Below are 16,639 nucleotides of genomic sequence, written 5' to 3'. Positions count from 1 at the left end.
AAAGTGATAAGGTGGAGAGTTTTAAAAACCAGCCTTTTAGCTCCAAATTGTCATTTTTCAACCCCAGTCTGTAACATGGCAGTTGTGAGCTGATTGGCTGGCTGTTTATCACTCTCCACTTTATCACTTTTGGAAGCTTTATACATCTGCCCGAAGTATTACATCTGTTTACTGTTTAATTATTCCTTACCCATGTTTTTTCATATAGAAATATATGTACGGTATCATAACTTGCTGCACTTGGCCTTCACTGCAACACAATATAACCTCTTACTTTAGGTTTACTGAAATTCTCCAATGACAAGAACATGGGAGGAGGTGACAAGTTCCAGGCCATCTCTCTGGGTCAGGGGCAGGGGCCTGTGGCTGCAAAAATGATTCAAGAAGGAGCAGCAGGTGGGACTTGGGTGTGTCTACAGAACTGTCACCTGGCCGTGTCCTGGATGCCGACTCTGGAAAAGATCTGTGAGGAATTCACTAGTAACACATGTCATCCAGACTTCAGACTCTGGCTCACTAGTTATCCTTCACCAAAGGTAATTATGGCTATAATAAATTAGGTATCTTCCACAGTGTGGAATCCACACATGCTCTGTATTACTTTGCTAGATTGGAACAGTGTATAGACTTCATATCTTATCAGTCAGTGTTGTCAGTGACTATTCTTGTTTATGTATACACATACTTATACTCCATTTTTCTTGCAGAAAGATTTTTGGGGTAGCCATCTTGTTGCAATGCTAAATACATCAATGTGCCAAACTATCGCCATCAATAAGATATTGCAGTAGCGCACGCAGGGGGGGTTTCTGAGTACCCAGAAACCCCCCAGGAGTCTAAAGGCCCTCAACTGAAAGCTGAGGGTCCCCTCTTTCCAAGGGTTTAAGAATTGTAAAAATCGGCCCTTGGGAACCGGAGATATCTGACTTCAAAGCAGTGGTCCCCATCCAAGCCTGTTAATTGTTATTCCCAGTCAGATATTTCAGGTTCTGTCTCACTTAGAGTTTTTCTGAGGGTATATTCCAAAAGTTGGGACTCTTCCCCTTTGAGGGACACTAGCAGCTTGTCTCTTCCCAGAACCAGAGATATTAGCTTTCCAGCAGCTTGTTACTGCTTCAGCTCCACACACCTGGTATGTAGTTTTATATTCTCGTGGGCAGATTGCTCTGCATCCTGAACTCTGATCCCCTAGTCCCCAATACCATTTGGTAGGTGGGATTCTCTAGTTTTTCCATTCCAATCTAAGAAATCTATTTCTGGGAACTGGAGATATCTGCAGTCAAGCAAGCTGTCCTCCCACCAGAAAATTATGAATAATAAGCCCACTCCACTATACACCCCTCCTCTGCATATTAAACATCCTCTACCACCCTGGAAGTTATGTATTAGGGCCCCTTCATTCAGCCCAATGCCCCCTTCTCCCACCTCATCTCTCACCATCTGTGCAGTAAAGGGGTAATTAGTGAAAATTACTGATCCAGGCCCTACATGCTGAGCGGTTGATATAATACCCCCTACCACCCACGGGACATCAAAGCTTCCCCCACCCCTACCGCTGGAGGATCGGTAGGGGCCCCAATACATTGCTATGCCCAGGGGTCTACACTGCTGTTGACACCCCTGTATGTATGTATGTATGTATGTATGTATGTATGTATGTATGTATGTATGTGCAGGGCTATTTTTGTGCAGGCTCTAGCAGGAACTGTGGCCCTTATTCTAGTTCACTCTTTCTGACAAAATATTTCTTAGATGGACAAAACCATGAGCACTGCAGGTGAGGCAGGTGTTACTTGTGCAGAGATAATTAGATTTGGGTGGGGTTTTACATCTGCCTCACCTGCAGTGCACATGGTTTTGTCCATCTAAGAAATATTTTGTCAGAAAGAGTGAACTAGAATAAGGGCCACAGTTCCTGCTGGAGCCTGCACAAAAATAGCCCTGTGTATGTGTATATATATATATATATTTTTTTTTTGGGTCCATCTCCGTGCTTTGCTCCGCCCCTCTGGAAACTCCCTTCTGAAAATCCTGCGTTTGCCACTGTATTGGGCCTAATTCAGCATGAATTGATAATCCCAAATCGAGTGATTATGGAATGACTGCGCATGCCTGTCGTTCCTTTTGCGTATGTGTGAGGGGAATTAGCGCCTGAAAATGCGATAGATAGATAGATTGCTATGTAGCCACAGTTTGACTGACAGGAAGTCGGCATTTGAGGCCGGAAATGAGAAGTTTTCTCTGTGTGTCAAAAAATGCAGACGTTCCCAGGCATATTACGCAGTGCTCTCTGTGAATCCGTTACATTGGTGATACTGCCCAATTTCTAAGAAGGCATGCCCATTCCATCACCCTGACATAATGTCTCATGTGTCCTTAGTTTCCGGTGACCATTCTGCAGAACGGTGTAAAAATGACAAATGAACCACCGACAGGACTGAGGCTGAACCTGCTGCAGTCTTACCTGAGTGACCCGATCTCTGACCAGCAGTTCTTCAGTGGCTGCCAGGGAAAAGAGCAGGTAGGGGCCCAAGCACCCAATCATCTCATCTGTGGGGTGTATGCGTGCAGAGTTAACTCAGTGTTTTCTGTTTTCCAGATATGGGAGAAGCTGCTTTTTGGGGTCTGTTTTTTTCACGCTTTGGTCCAGGAACGGAAGAAGTTTGGTCCTCTCGGCTGGAATATTCCATATGGGTTCAATGAATCTGATTTGCGCATCAGTATTCGTCAGCTACAGGTGACTATATTATCATATAATTAGTGCTTTGCAATGTAACATATTGACATGGATAATAAGGTTTTGTACATCATTTTTAGTGTTAAAGAGACAACCTAAATTGATGATGTCCTAAACCCTTTGAGTGCCAGCGTTACTGTAAGAGATCCTCAAATATCCGCCAAAAATGCCAGCACTGCTCACAGCGACTGTTCTATTTTTTAATTGACTTGGTTATATTTGTATTTAGTTATACTAAAAGAACATTCGCTGTGAGCGATGATGGCAGTTTTAGCGCAGTATTTAGGCGCAGTTTACCGAGCACCTGAGACGCCACCCTGCCAAATAACTCCCCCCCCCCCCCCCTTCCCTACTCAATTCTGTATCAGGCCAATTATGTAGTTGCTATAAAATGGAATTCCCATAGTGGTTTTATGCCTGTATCTGGGCTTGTACACAGGCTACTTGAGGTTACAGCTATTTTGCAACTCTGTTGGTGTTTATAGGTGCTTATAAAGTGTTTTATGCTTCTTTTCTTATTCCAGCTGTTTGTGAATGACTATGACCACGTGCCCTTTGAAGCCATCTCCTACCTGACCGGGGAGTGCAACTATGGCGGGCGCGTGACTGATGACTGGGACCGACGCCTCCTACTGACCACACTGGCAAATTTCTATAACAATGAAATAGTGGATAACCCGCGTTATTCCTTCTCTGCAAGTGGAAACTACCTAGTGCCACCTAAAGGCACGTATGAGGACTACATAGAATTCATCAAGGTGATACTCAATGTCACAAGCTAATTACATAGAAACATAGAATTTGACGGCAGATAAGAACCATTTGGCCCATCTAGTCTGCCCCTTTTTTTACCCTTCAGGTAAACTCAACCCTTTTTAATCCTTATTTCTTTGTAAGGATATTCATATGCCTATCCCAAGCATGTTTAAATTGTTCTACTGTCTTAGCCTCTACCACCTCTGATGGGAGGCTATTCCACTTATCCACTACCCTTTCTGTGAAGTAATTCTTTCTAACATTTCCCCTGAACCTACCTTCCTCCAGTTTCAGTGCATGTCCTCAGGTTTTATTACTTGTTTTCCTTTGAAGAAAATTTACCACCTGTACTATGTTAAAACCCTTGATATATTTGAAGATTTCTATCATGTCCCCCCTTTCCCTTCTCTGCTCCAAACTATACATGTTAAGATCTTTTAGTCTATCCAGGTAAGTTTTGTGATGTAGGCCATGCACCATTTTAGTTGCCCTTCTTTGTACACTCTCCAATGTATTTATATCCTTCTGAAGATATGGTCTCCAGAACTGGACACAGTATTCCAGATGAGGTCGTACCAATGACCTATACAGTGGCAATATTACGTCTTTTTTTCTGCTACTGATTCCTCTCCCTATGCAACCAAGCATCTGACTTGCCTTCCTCATTGCTTTGTTACATTGCCTCCCTGCCTTTAAGTCACTTGAAATAGTGACTCCTAGATCTCTTTCCTCCTCAGTAGTTTCCATTATAGTATCCTTGATACTATATTGAGCCTTTGGGTTTTTGAGTCCCAAGTGCATAATTTTGCATTTTTTAGCATTAAACTGTAGTTGCCATTCTCTTGACCAATTCTCAAGTTTACTTAGATCATCAGTCATTTGATTTACCCCTCCTGGTGTGTCTACTCTGTTGCATATATTTGTGTCATCTGCAAAAAGGCATACTTTCCCTTCAATACCATCTGCAATGTCACTAACAAAGATATTACACATGGCTTTACGTGATTAGATCACCACGATTCAGGAGAAGTAAGATGGTGAAGGAACTTGTCATGGATATTAGTAGCCAGGGTTTGGAGAATGTCTCAAAGCTTACCAAATGCTTGTTACCAGGCTCCAGAGGAGGGGCTGCAGAACAGTCCAAACTTCAGATAGAACCAGGGGGAGTGTTAAAAAGTAACTTGTTGTAGGTGATCAGTAAAGACAAATACTAAACGAAAAACAATACAAATCAATAGGAATAAAATATGCTAAGTAGTATAAAATTTGAAAATGCTGCCACTATCAAACATGGCAAAACCCACACTGAATCATGACCCATTTAGGAGCATGGGATTCGCTATTGGTCAACATGGGTTGCAGGTGGCAATACACACCTGTGCACCTGAACCACTAGCTCAGTGGAATGTGGCTATCCCATGGTTGCCTACCTGACCCTCTCCATGAGGGAGAAAATGCTCCGCTCCTGGACTTCCCTGGTAATGTATGATTGCCATCACCTGTGGTGAAACACCTTTCTTATCTATTACCTAGCTCCCCACAGGTGATGGCAATCATACATTACCAGGGGAGTCCAGGAACAGAGCATTTTCTCCCTGAAGGAGAGGGTCAGGTAGGCAACCCTGGGCTATCTACAACACAAATTGGCTTCTTTTCTTTAATGCTTTCATCACACATATGGCCTGATACTGAGTCGATGTCGGATGTAGTTGTGTAGGTATTTTTATACTGCGCATCTATGTCCCATCTCAGTATTGTGGTAATGATGCAACCCAATTGTGTTCCTAAACCATCGCAGCCGTGATTTCAGATGCAAGCAAGGAGACGTGTACTGGGGTTCCTGGTCAGTAGTTAGGAGGTTGCCATCCAGATGTACAGAGACGGACTGTGTTATGGGAGAGTCGCATACACAGATGCTTAATTGCTCAAATAGGAGGATGCAGAATTTCTCAGTCCTTACACATTCAGACCCACGTCTGTACACCAGGAAGGCCCTTGTATAAAGTCGCAGACAGGCAACAGATGCCAACACACACGGCTGAGGCCGACTCAGAATCATTAGTACCAATGAAAGGGATTTAATTGTGCTATATAAATTTCTCTCAGATGTGAATGTAAAATAAAATGAAAAGGTTTAATTAACTAATAAAAAAATTGTTAAAAGAATACATATAAATATGCAAATAAATTAATATAGTAATGATGAGTTGCTTTTTCAGTAATATTTGTAGTCCCACTTTGTGCTTGCAGATGTTTCAGTGTCCCTCCCTGTAGAGCCCATTTGGAGGTGTCCAAACACTGCGGTGGTTGCGCCTTATATTGTTAGTAGCCAAACGCACTGGTATTCCTTCCACAAAGGTGGCACTGATGTGAGTTGCCCGTTAGAGTCCGGCTTCTTTAAAGAGGTGTCATTCCTCCATAATGATGTATTGCCGTTAATGGATGGAGTGTGGGGGGGGGGGGTCCCAGTTTTGTTGTAGATGGCAAATGCTGGAGTCCAATGTATAAACAACAAGGTGGGCTGGTCGGGTCACTTGCAGGTAGATGTCACAGCAACAATCTGGTCCAAGTGCCAGTGACATCATTACTATATTAATTTATTTGCATATTTATATGTATTCTTTTAACAATTGTTCATTTTTTATTAGTTAATTAAACCTTTTAATTTTATTACATGCGCATCTGAGAGAAATGTATTTAGCGCAACCAAATTCCTTTCCTTGGTGCTAATGCCATTATAGGGCAGTAACGTCCCCCTGTTTTTTGAGGTTGACTCAACAGCTCATTTCTAGGCGCCCTAATAATAACTTTGTTATCGTTTCTTTTTTTTTTGACTCTGGTGAGAGTAGAACTATATGCGTACTCTAATAACAGGTTACAAGAGGAACCTGCAGCGGCATTATATCTGTTCTCTAACAACGTTCTCCGTTACCGACGCATAAATGTATTTTTCTCTTCATGTCATGCGGCAGAGACTCCCGTTCAGTCAGCAGCCTGAGGTCTTTGGCTTACATGAAAACGTTGACATATCCAAGGATCTGCAGCAAACAAAAATCATTTTTGAGTCCTTACTCCTGACTCAGGGGGGAAGTCGTCAAGGAGGATCGTCCGGGGCCAGTGATACCACCTTGTATGAGATAGCAAGTGATATTCTGAGCAAGGTGAGCATGATGTCTGCTGATTCGCACACTACACTTACATCCGTTATTTTGCCCATCTCTCACAGCAACTTTGGCACTCAAAGGGGTAATATAAAATGCACAAAATATAAGCAGACACAAATTGGCTAAATTCAGGTGTCCAGATATATGGGAGCTGATCATTACCATGTGTAAGTATACATTACTATGTTGCTTTTATTTTCTCAGTTGCCCAAGGATTTTGACATTGAGGCGGCTCTGCAGAAGTTCCCAGTGCGGTACGAGGAGAGTATGAACACCGTGCTGGTGCAAGAGATGGAGCGGTTTAACAAGTAAGGAGCGTTTAACACTATCGCATCCGTTATAAGCGGTTTGATTTCATTACTTACAATGCTTTATCGCCAGGTGATGCACAAGCGCCTCTACCAATAATAAAATTAGCATTACACTTCTTATGGTCACCCTGGCGCTGGTGTGTAAAAGCAAACTTAGTATATATTGTGTTGGGTTATTACAAACTAATAGTATTTAGGCACAGCGAAATTCTAATTATGTTGTAGAATTCAGTCAAAAATTATTATTTTTTTTGAACAGAAGGAACAATTGATTTTTATTGGAGTCTTATGTCTTACCTACTTTCCATACTTACCTACATCCAGGAAATTAAAAAGAGTGAGTGGACCTACCACATCCTGCCCACTTCTTAGCGTAATGCCGGGAATAGTGCGTCTGTGGGGAGGGGGCGGTGCCATTCTGATATGATTCTCATAGATTCCATCTACAGTAATCGGTCCAGTCAGTGATCACCTGCATCTCCCGTATGGGCTTCTGACGGATAGAAGAAAATAAAGTTGGGAAGTATGCTGCCCTCCCGGAGGCGCTGGGAGACTCACCAATTTTAATGTCTCCTAAACATTTTCACTTCCTGTAACTTATGGAACTGTGGACCTCCAACATCCTGTTTTCTCTGAATATGAGTGGTTCTGTGTAATGCTGACCACAAAGGCTGGCCATCCAATCAGCTTCCTCTGATTTCCTTACTCTGTACTGCTTGCATTTACACTCATCCAGGATATTACATGCCTTGTACATTGAACAACATGCAGAGTACTAAAATGACATGAATAAAAGAATACAAGGTAACATGCACAGAAATATATTTCCCTTCCAGCTTAATCCGTACTATCCGGACAACGCTACAGAACCTGCAGAAAGCTATCAAGGGCCTGGTAGTGATGGACTCCGAGCTGGAGGCTCTGTCTGGCAGTTTAATTGTAGGGAAGGTTCCGGAAACGTGGGCAAAGCGTTCTTATCCTAGCCTGAAGCCTTTGGGAAGCTATGTCAATGACTTTCTTGCCCGGCTGAAGTTCTTACAGGTGAGCACATTCCTCCCCGCAGCCTAATTCTAACATACCCACATACTTACCATCGGCATGATGCCGGCAGCTGGGATTCTGGCGTTGGCATCCTCTTTGATGTTGTGATTCTGGCACCAGTCTTCTGGATGCAAGTTGGGTGGCCGACATCGGTTTTCTGACCGCCAATATCCCATCCAATGGGATCATCATGGCATCCCCTACAGATACCTCTTCCTGGAATCCAGAAGAGGTAACTCAGCCCAAATCGTTTAGCAATATATTACATAAATTATGGTTAAGTTTAATTTCATTTCCAACTGTACATTGTCATGTACAGAGAAGCGATGTGCAATCAATGCTATAAATAAAGCAGTCATTATATGTTTGGTTTTATTCTAGAACTGGTTTGAATCTGGAAAGCCTCACGTCTTCTGGCTGTCTGGATTCTTCTTCACACAAGCGTTTCTAACTGGCGCCATGCAGAATTACGCCAGGAAATACCAAATCCCCATTGATCTGCTGGGTTATGAGTTTCAGGTGGGTCAGCAGCATATTTTCTATTCTATATTCACGGAAAATGAGAACACAGCTACTCAGTCCTGCAAGAGGCATCTTATGGTCACTTCCTCACCAGATGGGTATAGTGTTATCACTATCATCTTCCTTCATTTATAAGGTGCTACAAGGGGTCAGCTCCTTACAACTTACATAAGTAGGAATAGTGGGAACACAAACAAAGAAATAAAACATGGCAGACAGTACAGATCACTGCAGAACAGGCACAAGGTTTATAAACATTGCTGCATCAGCTGGCATAAGACCCAAACCACCAGTGAAGTGGCTGATCCTAAAGATTTGGTGCCAGGGGTGATACAGAGAGGAGAGACAGGAAGAAATGTAATGGGGTCGTATGTAATGCTGCCCGAGTTCATCCAAATGCAGAAATATTTTAAAGGGGCAATCGCTTACAAGGTGTGTTTTTGCTTTGTGAGTGATTGCCCCTTTAAGAAACATCCAAGCTTGGCTGGTATCCAGCTTAAATATGATCATCTGCAGGGGTGGGGGGAACAGCTGCCTAATGTTCCGGTGTGGTTGGTGGTTTTCTACACTTTGAATATAGGCGTGCCTCATATTTTAATCAGTATAAGCTGTTTGTGCATTATTTTCACATTGCTTTTTGAGTATGATGCATTGTAATGGAAAAAGTCACATGGAAAGACACATTGCGCTACCAAGTCAGGGCACAGCATGGCGTGACTAGAAGGGCTGTTTATTGCACAGAGGCTAGATGTACGTTGGCACATTTGTAGGACAAATCAGAGAATCGGATAATTGATGATCCCACTGACAAGTGTGTATGGGAAATGGCCTAATACAGGGAGGGTCATCTGTCACCTAGTCATGTGGACAAACCACTAAATGACCAGATATGGGTCATTGACTGGATGATCTCCTTGGTTTGCATGTCTTCAGTCCAACCATCTGTATGATCTTTGCTGTGTGTGTGGCCAAGTTGTGCGGTCTGATCACTATAATATTATTTCTCTCCCAGGTTTATTATTTCTATACACTAACTGAATGCTCTTATATCATCCTAGGTGCTACCCAGCGACACCTCTGACACCTCCCCAGAAGATGGCGTTTATATTAATGGCTTGTTTCTAGACGGAGCCCGGTGGGACAGGAATAGGTCAGTGACATTACTCCTGCTCAGTGGCTTTCAGTTCATATGAAGTTCTGATATTGTACATTAGTCACCTGTTCTATTATGTGGTAACTAAATGGACTGAGTTCAGTTTCCATAAATGATGTATGCAGATGTTGTGGCTTTCCACTGCTCCAAAATATATTGTGACTGAGTATCACCTTCATCAGTCTGTACGACACTCTGCTGTATGGCCTTGCAACCTAAACCAGGTTCGATCTGGCCCACAGGTGTACATTGATAGTCCATGGTGGGCCCCACTCCCTGAGGGGTCAGTAACGGATTGTTTCTATGGAAACTACACCTAGATTTGCCCTTCGGCCAATCAAAGGGAGAGGTCCTGGCACCTGTGTCCTTCCTTTATAAAGGGGCACTGCTCTTTGATTTTTATTAGTGGTTGACCCTAAGCATTGCCCCCTACCACTGCATTCTCTGGTGGGCCCTTCATGCCCAAATCCGACATTGACCTAAACAATATGTATTCGGGTTTCAAATATTGCAACCGTTATTATGATTAAGAGACTATTTTATAATTCAGAAATGTGTGTAATTTTCCTTCTTTGTTCCCTAAATGAACATTAACAGAGGATCGCTCGCAGAACAACAGCCCAAAATCCTGTTTGACTCTGTCCCAATAATCTGGATAAAGCCAAGTAAGTGGATGGTGTGATAGAATATAAGACACTTACAAAGGTCACAATGCCGGCATACCGTGATTTACGTGAAGAGAAGACAGTGGCCTAGTTATTAAAGTTGCCTTTCGGTAAATCCTTGGGAAACGTCCGTTTTCTGAAGTGTTCCACAATATTTTAGTATGTGAGGTACCTGCTGTAGCTCAGTCCCGATTGCTGACTGTAATTATGTGAGGAATCTAAAGCATGCCGGTAACATTGCTCATGGGCACACCGATGTTTACAGCACATAGCACATTAAACAAGCCAGGTCTGAACCTTTTCAGCTGCCCCCACTGACTTAATATTGTATCGCATTTGCATGACAAATGTGGATTATGATAAATTGGGCCCATATTCCCATCAGTAAGGTAAGGCAGATGGGGCTGGACTCTTGTCCCCTTATTGGCCATGGACAATTGTCCCAACTGCACTTATTATAATTAGACACTTAATAGGTGTCCTGACCATAGTCATTCGTAGATGACTAATATACATAAGTCTTGTATTTCACTGGAGGTTTCCGTGGTGAAACAAGCGTTTGTTGACAGTAAGCTCTCACGTGATTTGCTGAAATTGGTCTTGGCTCAAACCAGACCCAGCACAGCCCAAACACACCCACATTCTCACATACCCAAACACCCCCTTTCCTAACCAGTACTTGGGCAGTCACACACAATTGGGCAATTGTTGGGGTACAGTATGTTCCACCTAATCCCTAATGACCGTATCTTTGTATCTTTCAGATAAAACATCAGATATAAAGAAGACTAATTCTTATGTGTGTCCACTCTACAAGACCAGCGAGCGTAAGGGAACCCTGTCCACCACCGGCCACTCCACCAACTTTGTCATTGCTTTGCTGCTTCCAACAGATAAGCCTGTCCAGCACTGGATAAAGCGAGGTGTTGCTCTCCTCTGTCAGCTCGATGACTAAAGTGATCCCCAATTTTATTTGTGGACTCTTTGTATTTCTGGAGAATGTTTTAAATGCCTCTATAAATGCTGCACTTGTTTCATGACCTTGTGTAATAACATGTGTTTCACCTACCACAGTCATAGCGATTCTGGAAAATATGAAAACTGGTCTAAGAGGATCTGGATTTTATTTATTAACTGTGAGCAGTAACCCATAGCAACCAATCAAAAATTACCTTTAACTGTACAGTAGGTATAGTTCTTCTCCTCTTCACCATCACTAAATGGTTATTAAGTAATTTAGAGGACCGGGAACAGTATAAATGACAGTAAGGGGCAAGGGACAAGTATATCGCCTTGATGGTGTGATAATGGCAAAAAGAAGCGGTCAGCCATGATAATGCTAATGTTGCTAAACCGCATGATTTTCCTGGTTGCTATGGGTTACTGCACATTCACAACTTGTTTTACTCAATACTGGACGTTACATGGATGTGTTTTGTATGGCTACAATTTAAGTTTATTTGTCCAACATTGTTATTATATATCTGTGACAGTATTGCTATGTACCTTGTTAATATTTGAACAAACTTGGTCATTTTAAATTATTATATAAATATGATGTGGACCGCGCTCTTTTTGTTATGGCAGCTCCGCTATAATGGAATAGTTTGATGAAATGGGGGTATTGGAGCGCTCTGTGAATATGAAATGGAAATAGAAATAAAATAGGAATAAAAATAAAAATAAAATTACGAGTGGACACCTGTAAAGAAATAATATGTTAAAATTGGGTATATACCAATGTTTACACTCCTTAGTGAAAGTGTGGAGTAGCCCGTGATCCTATCTCACCCTATCTAATAGCCAGCGGTGCAGCACGGAGGCTGCGATGTTACGCCACGGCAATGTGTACCTTCTCCCGTATGGCAGCGGGGAAGCAGCTGTCGGGTCCCGTTCTTCGCCGGCGTCCTGGCACGGCTTCCGAGTTCTTCTTGCTGGCTGCTGGGTACTTCTGATGGGGTAAGGCAGGTGGGCTGTGAGTCTGCTCCAACGCGTTTCATGCCGCACGGGCACTTTTTCAAAAGATCCAGTCGGTTTAAAAGTTCCGCTTTTTTATTCTAAAACTTTATTAGTAAAACAGGAAGTTGCTGGACGGATATCGTCATACTTTTGGTGGGAACCTCATGGGTTCTTGATCTTCGTGGTGCCACTCATACAATCGTGAGAGAAAAAATAAATAAAAATGAAAATAGAAAAATAGACAAATTTAAAAATATTTGATTATGTGAAATAACTGAAGAATGGCAATTTGTATTTGTAAAGGCAATTTGTATATTTATGGAGAATATATTTTTTAGTCCAGAAAGGCATTTAATTCTATATCTATATTTAACCCCCGAGGGTGGAGGGTTTTTAATTCGAAGATCCATCGCATTTCATTTTTTAATAGATCTTTAACGATGTCTCCTCCTCTCCAGTTTTTATGAATTCTTTGTATTACAGTGAATTTTAGTTCTGTTGGGTCTTTGTTGTGATTTTCAAGAAAGTGATTGGACACACTATGCGTGGTTAGACCTCTTCTTATATTATAGATATGTTCCGCTATTCTTATTTTTGTTTTTCTTTTTGTTTGGCCAATGTATTGAAGTTTACACGGACATTCTAGAAGATATATGACACCTTCTGTTTCACAGCTGACTTGATCTTTAATCTTGTAATCTTTACCTGTAATGTTGGATTTGAAGCCTTTGACTGATTTGGTGCTGATGGGTTTTAATTTGCAACCTTTACAGTTCCCACAATAGTGGAAGCCTCCATTGGTTTGATGTATTTTTGTTTGTTCTGTTGGTACATAGCTTGCAGTGATTTCTTGTTTGAGGTTTTTGCTCTTTTGTAAATTATCCTTGGTCTGTCAGGAATGATGGTTTGTAGGGTTTCATCTAGTTGAAGGATGTGCCAGTTCTTTCTAACCATGTCTTCTATCTGTTTAGAGTTACTGTTGTACTGTGTGATGAATGCCATCGTTTGAATTCTGGTGTCTTCTTTGTTCTTGTATTTTAGTAGATCTTCTCTCTTTATTTTGCTGACTGCGGTGGTATGTTTCTGCAGTTGTTTTTCTTTGTATCCTTTTGCTTGGAAATTGTTTATCATTTGTTTACTTTGTTGTTCAAATATTTCATGTTCTGTGCAGTTACGTTTCAGCCTTCGCAGTTGTCCTCCCGGTATGTTGTTTATCCATTTGGTATGGTGATTGCTGGATGCGGGGAGCATATTATTACCTGAAACTTCTTTGATATGTGTTTTTGTATGAAATATTTGAACAACAAAGTAAACAAATGATAAACAATTTCCAAGCAAAAGGATACAAAGAAAAACAACTGCAGAAACATACCACCGCAGTCAGCAAAATAAAGAGAAAAGATCTACTAAAATACAAGAACAAAGAAGACACCAGAATTCAAACGATGGCATTCATCACACAGTACAACAGTAACTCTAAACAGATAGAAGACATGGTTAGAAAGAACTGGCACATCCTTCAACTAGATGAAACCCTACAAACCATCATTCCTGACAGACCAAGGATAATTTACAAAAGAGCAAAAAACCTCAAACAAGAAATCACCGCAAGCTATGTACCAACAGAACAACAACAAAGACCCGACAGAACTAAAATTCACTGTAATACAAATAATTCATAAAAACTGGAGAGGAGGAGACATCGTTAAAGATCTATTAAAAAATGAAATGCGATGGATCTTCGAATTAAAACCCTCCACCCACGGGGGTTAAATATAGATATAGAATTAAATGCCTTTCTGGACTAAAAAATATATTCTCCATAAATATACAAATTGCCTTTACAAATACAAATTGCCATCCTTCAGTTATTTCACATAATCAAATATTTTTACATTTTTCTATTTTTCTATTTTCATTTTTATTTATTTTTTCTCTCACGATTATACAAGTGGCACCACGAAGATCAAGAACCCATGAGGTTCCCACCAAAAGTATGACGATATCCATCCAGCAACTTCCTGTTTTACTAATAAAGTTTTAGAATAAAAAAGCGGAACTTTTAAACAGACTGCATCCTTGAAAAAGTGCCCGTGCGGCATGAAACGCGTTGGAGCAGACTCACAGCCCACCTGCCTTACCCCATCAGAAGTACCCAGCAGCCAGCAAGAAGAACTCGGAAGCCGTGCCGGGACGCCGGCGAAGAACGGGACCCGACAGCTGCTTCCCTGCTGCCATACGGGAGAAGGTACACATTGCCGCGGCGTAACATCGCAGCCTCCGTGCTGCACCGCTGGCTATTAGATAGGGTGAGATAGGATCACGGGCTACTCCACACTTTCACTTAGGAGTGTAAACATTGGTATATACCCAATTTTAACATATTATTTCTTTACAGGTGTCCACTCGTAATTTTATTTTTATTTTTATTCCTATTTTATTTCTATTTCCATTTCATATTCACAGAGCGCTCCAATACCCCCATTTCATTTTAAATTATTATCCAAAGAAAAGTTTATTTCTTTCCTAACTTATTAATTTGGTTACTACTGTGTCAACAAACAATTTCTAACACCCAATGACTGCTGACTATAGTCCTGCCGAGGTATTCTATCCTGCATCACGGCTGTCAATCCCTCCCGACAGCCGTGATCCAGGCCCGTTTACGTTTTGCCCAACAGCAACTTTGCAGGTGGGATTCAATGTCCCGCCCACTGACCGGCGAAAAGTGGTCGTGTCCGCGTAAATGGCTGTGGATTGTCGATCTGCGGCTAGGATCGCGACAATCCACGTCCGTTATCGGCAGAACGGGCTCGACCGCTTCTGAAGTCGGGCTTGTTCTGCCGTGATCCCTCTTCAATGCTGTCGGTAAAGACAGCATTGAATAGGGAACCGCCACTATTTTCCCGGTCAAGAATAGTGGCGGAACATTGAATACCCCCCATAATATCTGAATACTAACAAAAAAATACTCAGGGTACTTACAAAGCAGTTACATTGATACAGGATATGGGAGAATCTTTTGGTCATTTTGAAGGTTTCAGCACTGTACTGTATAGTGCATTTAAATGCAGATTAAAAATGGATGTTTATAGAAGTGAACTATTTGGTGAAGCTGGATTCTCTGTGGGGTGTGGAGCGCAGACAAACAGACTCAGAGGGGTAAATTTACTAAGATGGGAGTTCTATTGGTTGCTATTGCAAATTTACTACAGATACTTTATTATAGACATGGAGCCTAATTAGACTTGATCGCAATGCATGTTTGTTCTCAAATGGACAAAACCATGCTGCACTGCAGGTGGGGCAGATGTAACATGTGCAGAGAGCGTGTTAAGCCCTATACACTCTAGAGGAGAAAGTAAAAGAAGGGCCCTTCTGAGCAATATCTTTTACTATCGCATCCAGGCCCTTATTCTGGTTCACTCGCAAAGGCAAATTCCTTTTCAAATGGACAAAACCATGTGCACTGCAGGTGGGGCAGATGTAACATGCGCAGAGAGAATTGATTTTAGGTGGGATTTTACTTCAAACTGATATCTATATTGCAGTGTAAAAATAAAGCAGCCAGTATTTACCCTGCACAGAAACAAAATAACTCACCCAAATCGAATTCTCTCTGCACATGTTACATCTGCCCCACCTGTAGTGTACATGGTTTTGTCCATTTGAGAAGGAATTTGCCTTTGTAAGTGATCCAGAATAAGGGCCCATGTGTGTACACTCAACTAAAGTTCAGATGAGGGAGGTTCTCGTTAATGAGGGCCCCGCTTCCACCGTCGATCCCTCCTCGTCGGCATCGGCAAGTGTGTATGCACAATATAGGCGTCGAAGGGGATTGTGTAGTGTGTATGGGGCATTAGACTTGGGTGAGGTGTGTTCAAACTGAAATTTAAATTGCAGTGTAAGCAGTGGCGTAGCTAGAAATTTTTCTCCCCCCTGCCTAAAAATATTCTGCCCCCCCCCCCAGAAGGGGCGAGACTATGGGCACCGCTGGCTGAGCTGACAGGCAGGCCCAGGCAGCAGTGAGTGCTGAGCAGGAACCGCTCCTTACATATGCACAGGGCGGGGACCCGCTAATTCAATATGCACTGCACTGGGTCACCGATCATTAGATATGTACAGCTTAGCACTCACTGCTTTTGGCAGCTGCTTCTTTGCACATTGAACAAACAGCTCATAACCTGCGCTCCTAAATCAACCTAGGGTGATTCTTTTTTTCTCCAGCACTCACTGCTGCCTGGGTCGCCTGTCAGTTCAGCCAGCGGCGCCCACCACAGACCCGCTCCCCCAAGCCGTTGCGGGGTCTGCCACATATGTAGCTAAGCCAC

At 42.2% G+C, this 16,639-nt stretch overlaps 1 protein-coding gene across 1 annotated transcript in view; it reads left to right on the top strand.

Annotated features, from left to right (window-relative positions):
* The window catches only part of DNAH12 (dynein axonemal heavy chain 12), a 93,568-nt gene extending 81,586 nt beyond the window's left edge, over positions 1-11,982 (top strand). The window contains exons 55-65 of the mRNA XM_083158176.1: positions 280-536; positions 2,381-2,521; positions 2,600-2,737; positions 3,262-3,495; positions 6,466-6,654; positions 6,862-6,965; positions 7,805-8,009; positions 8,391-8,528; positions 9,590-9,681; positions 10,282-10,349; positions 11,114-11,982. Of these exons, the coding sequence (XP_083014302.1) occupies positions 280-536; positions 2,381-2,521; positions 2,600-2,737; positions 3,262-3,495; positions 6,466-6,654; positions 6,862-6,965; positions 7,805-8,009; positions 8,391-8,528; positions 9,590-9,681; positions 10,282-10,349; positions 11,114-11,304 (1,757 nt within the window). The 3' untranslated portion in view covers positions 11,305-11,982. The remainder of the gene's footprint in view (positions 1-279; positions 537-2,380; positions 2,522-2,599; positions 2,738-3,261; positions 3,496-6,465; positions 6,655-6,861; positions 6,966-7,804; positions 8,010-8,390; positions 8,529-9,589; positions 9,682-10,281; positions 10,350-11,113) is intronic.
* Positions 11,983-16,639: the final 4,657 nt, after the last annotated feature.

This window comes from Crinia signifera, chromosome 8, assembly GCF_055691185.1.
Source record: "Crinia signifera chromosome 8, ASM5569118v1, whole genome shotgun sequence".
NCBI lineage: Eukaryota > Metazoa > Chordata > Amphibia > Anura > Myobatrachidae > Crinia > Crinia signifera.
Note: the sequence above shows the minus strand (reverse complement) of the source record. Positions and strands in the feature narration are given on the sequence as shown.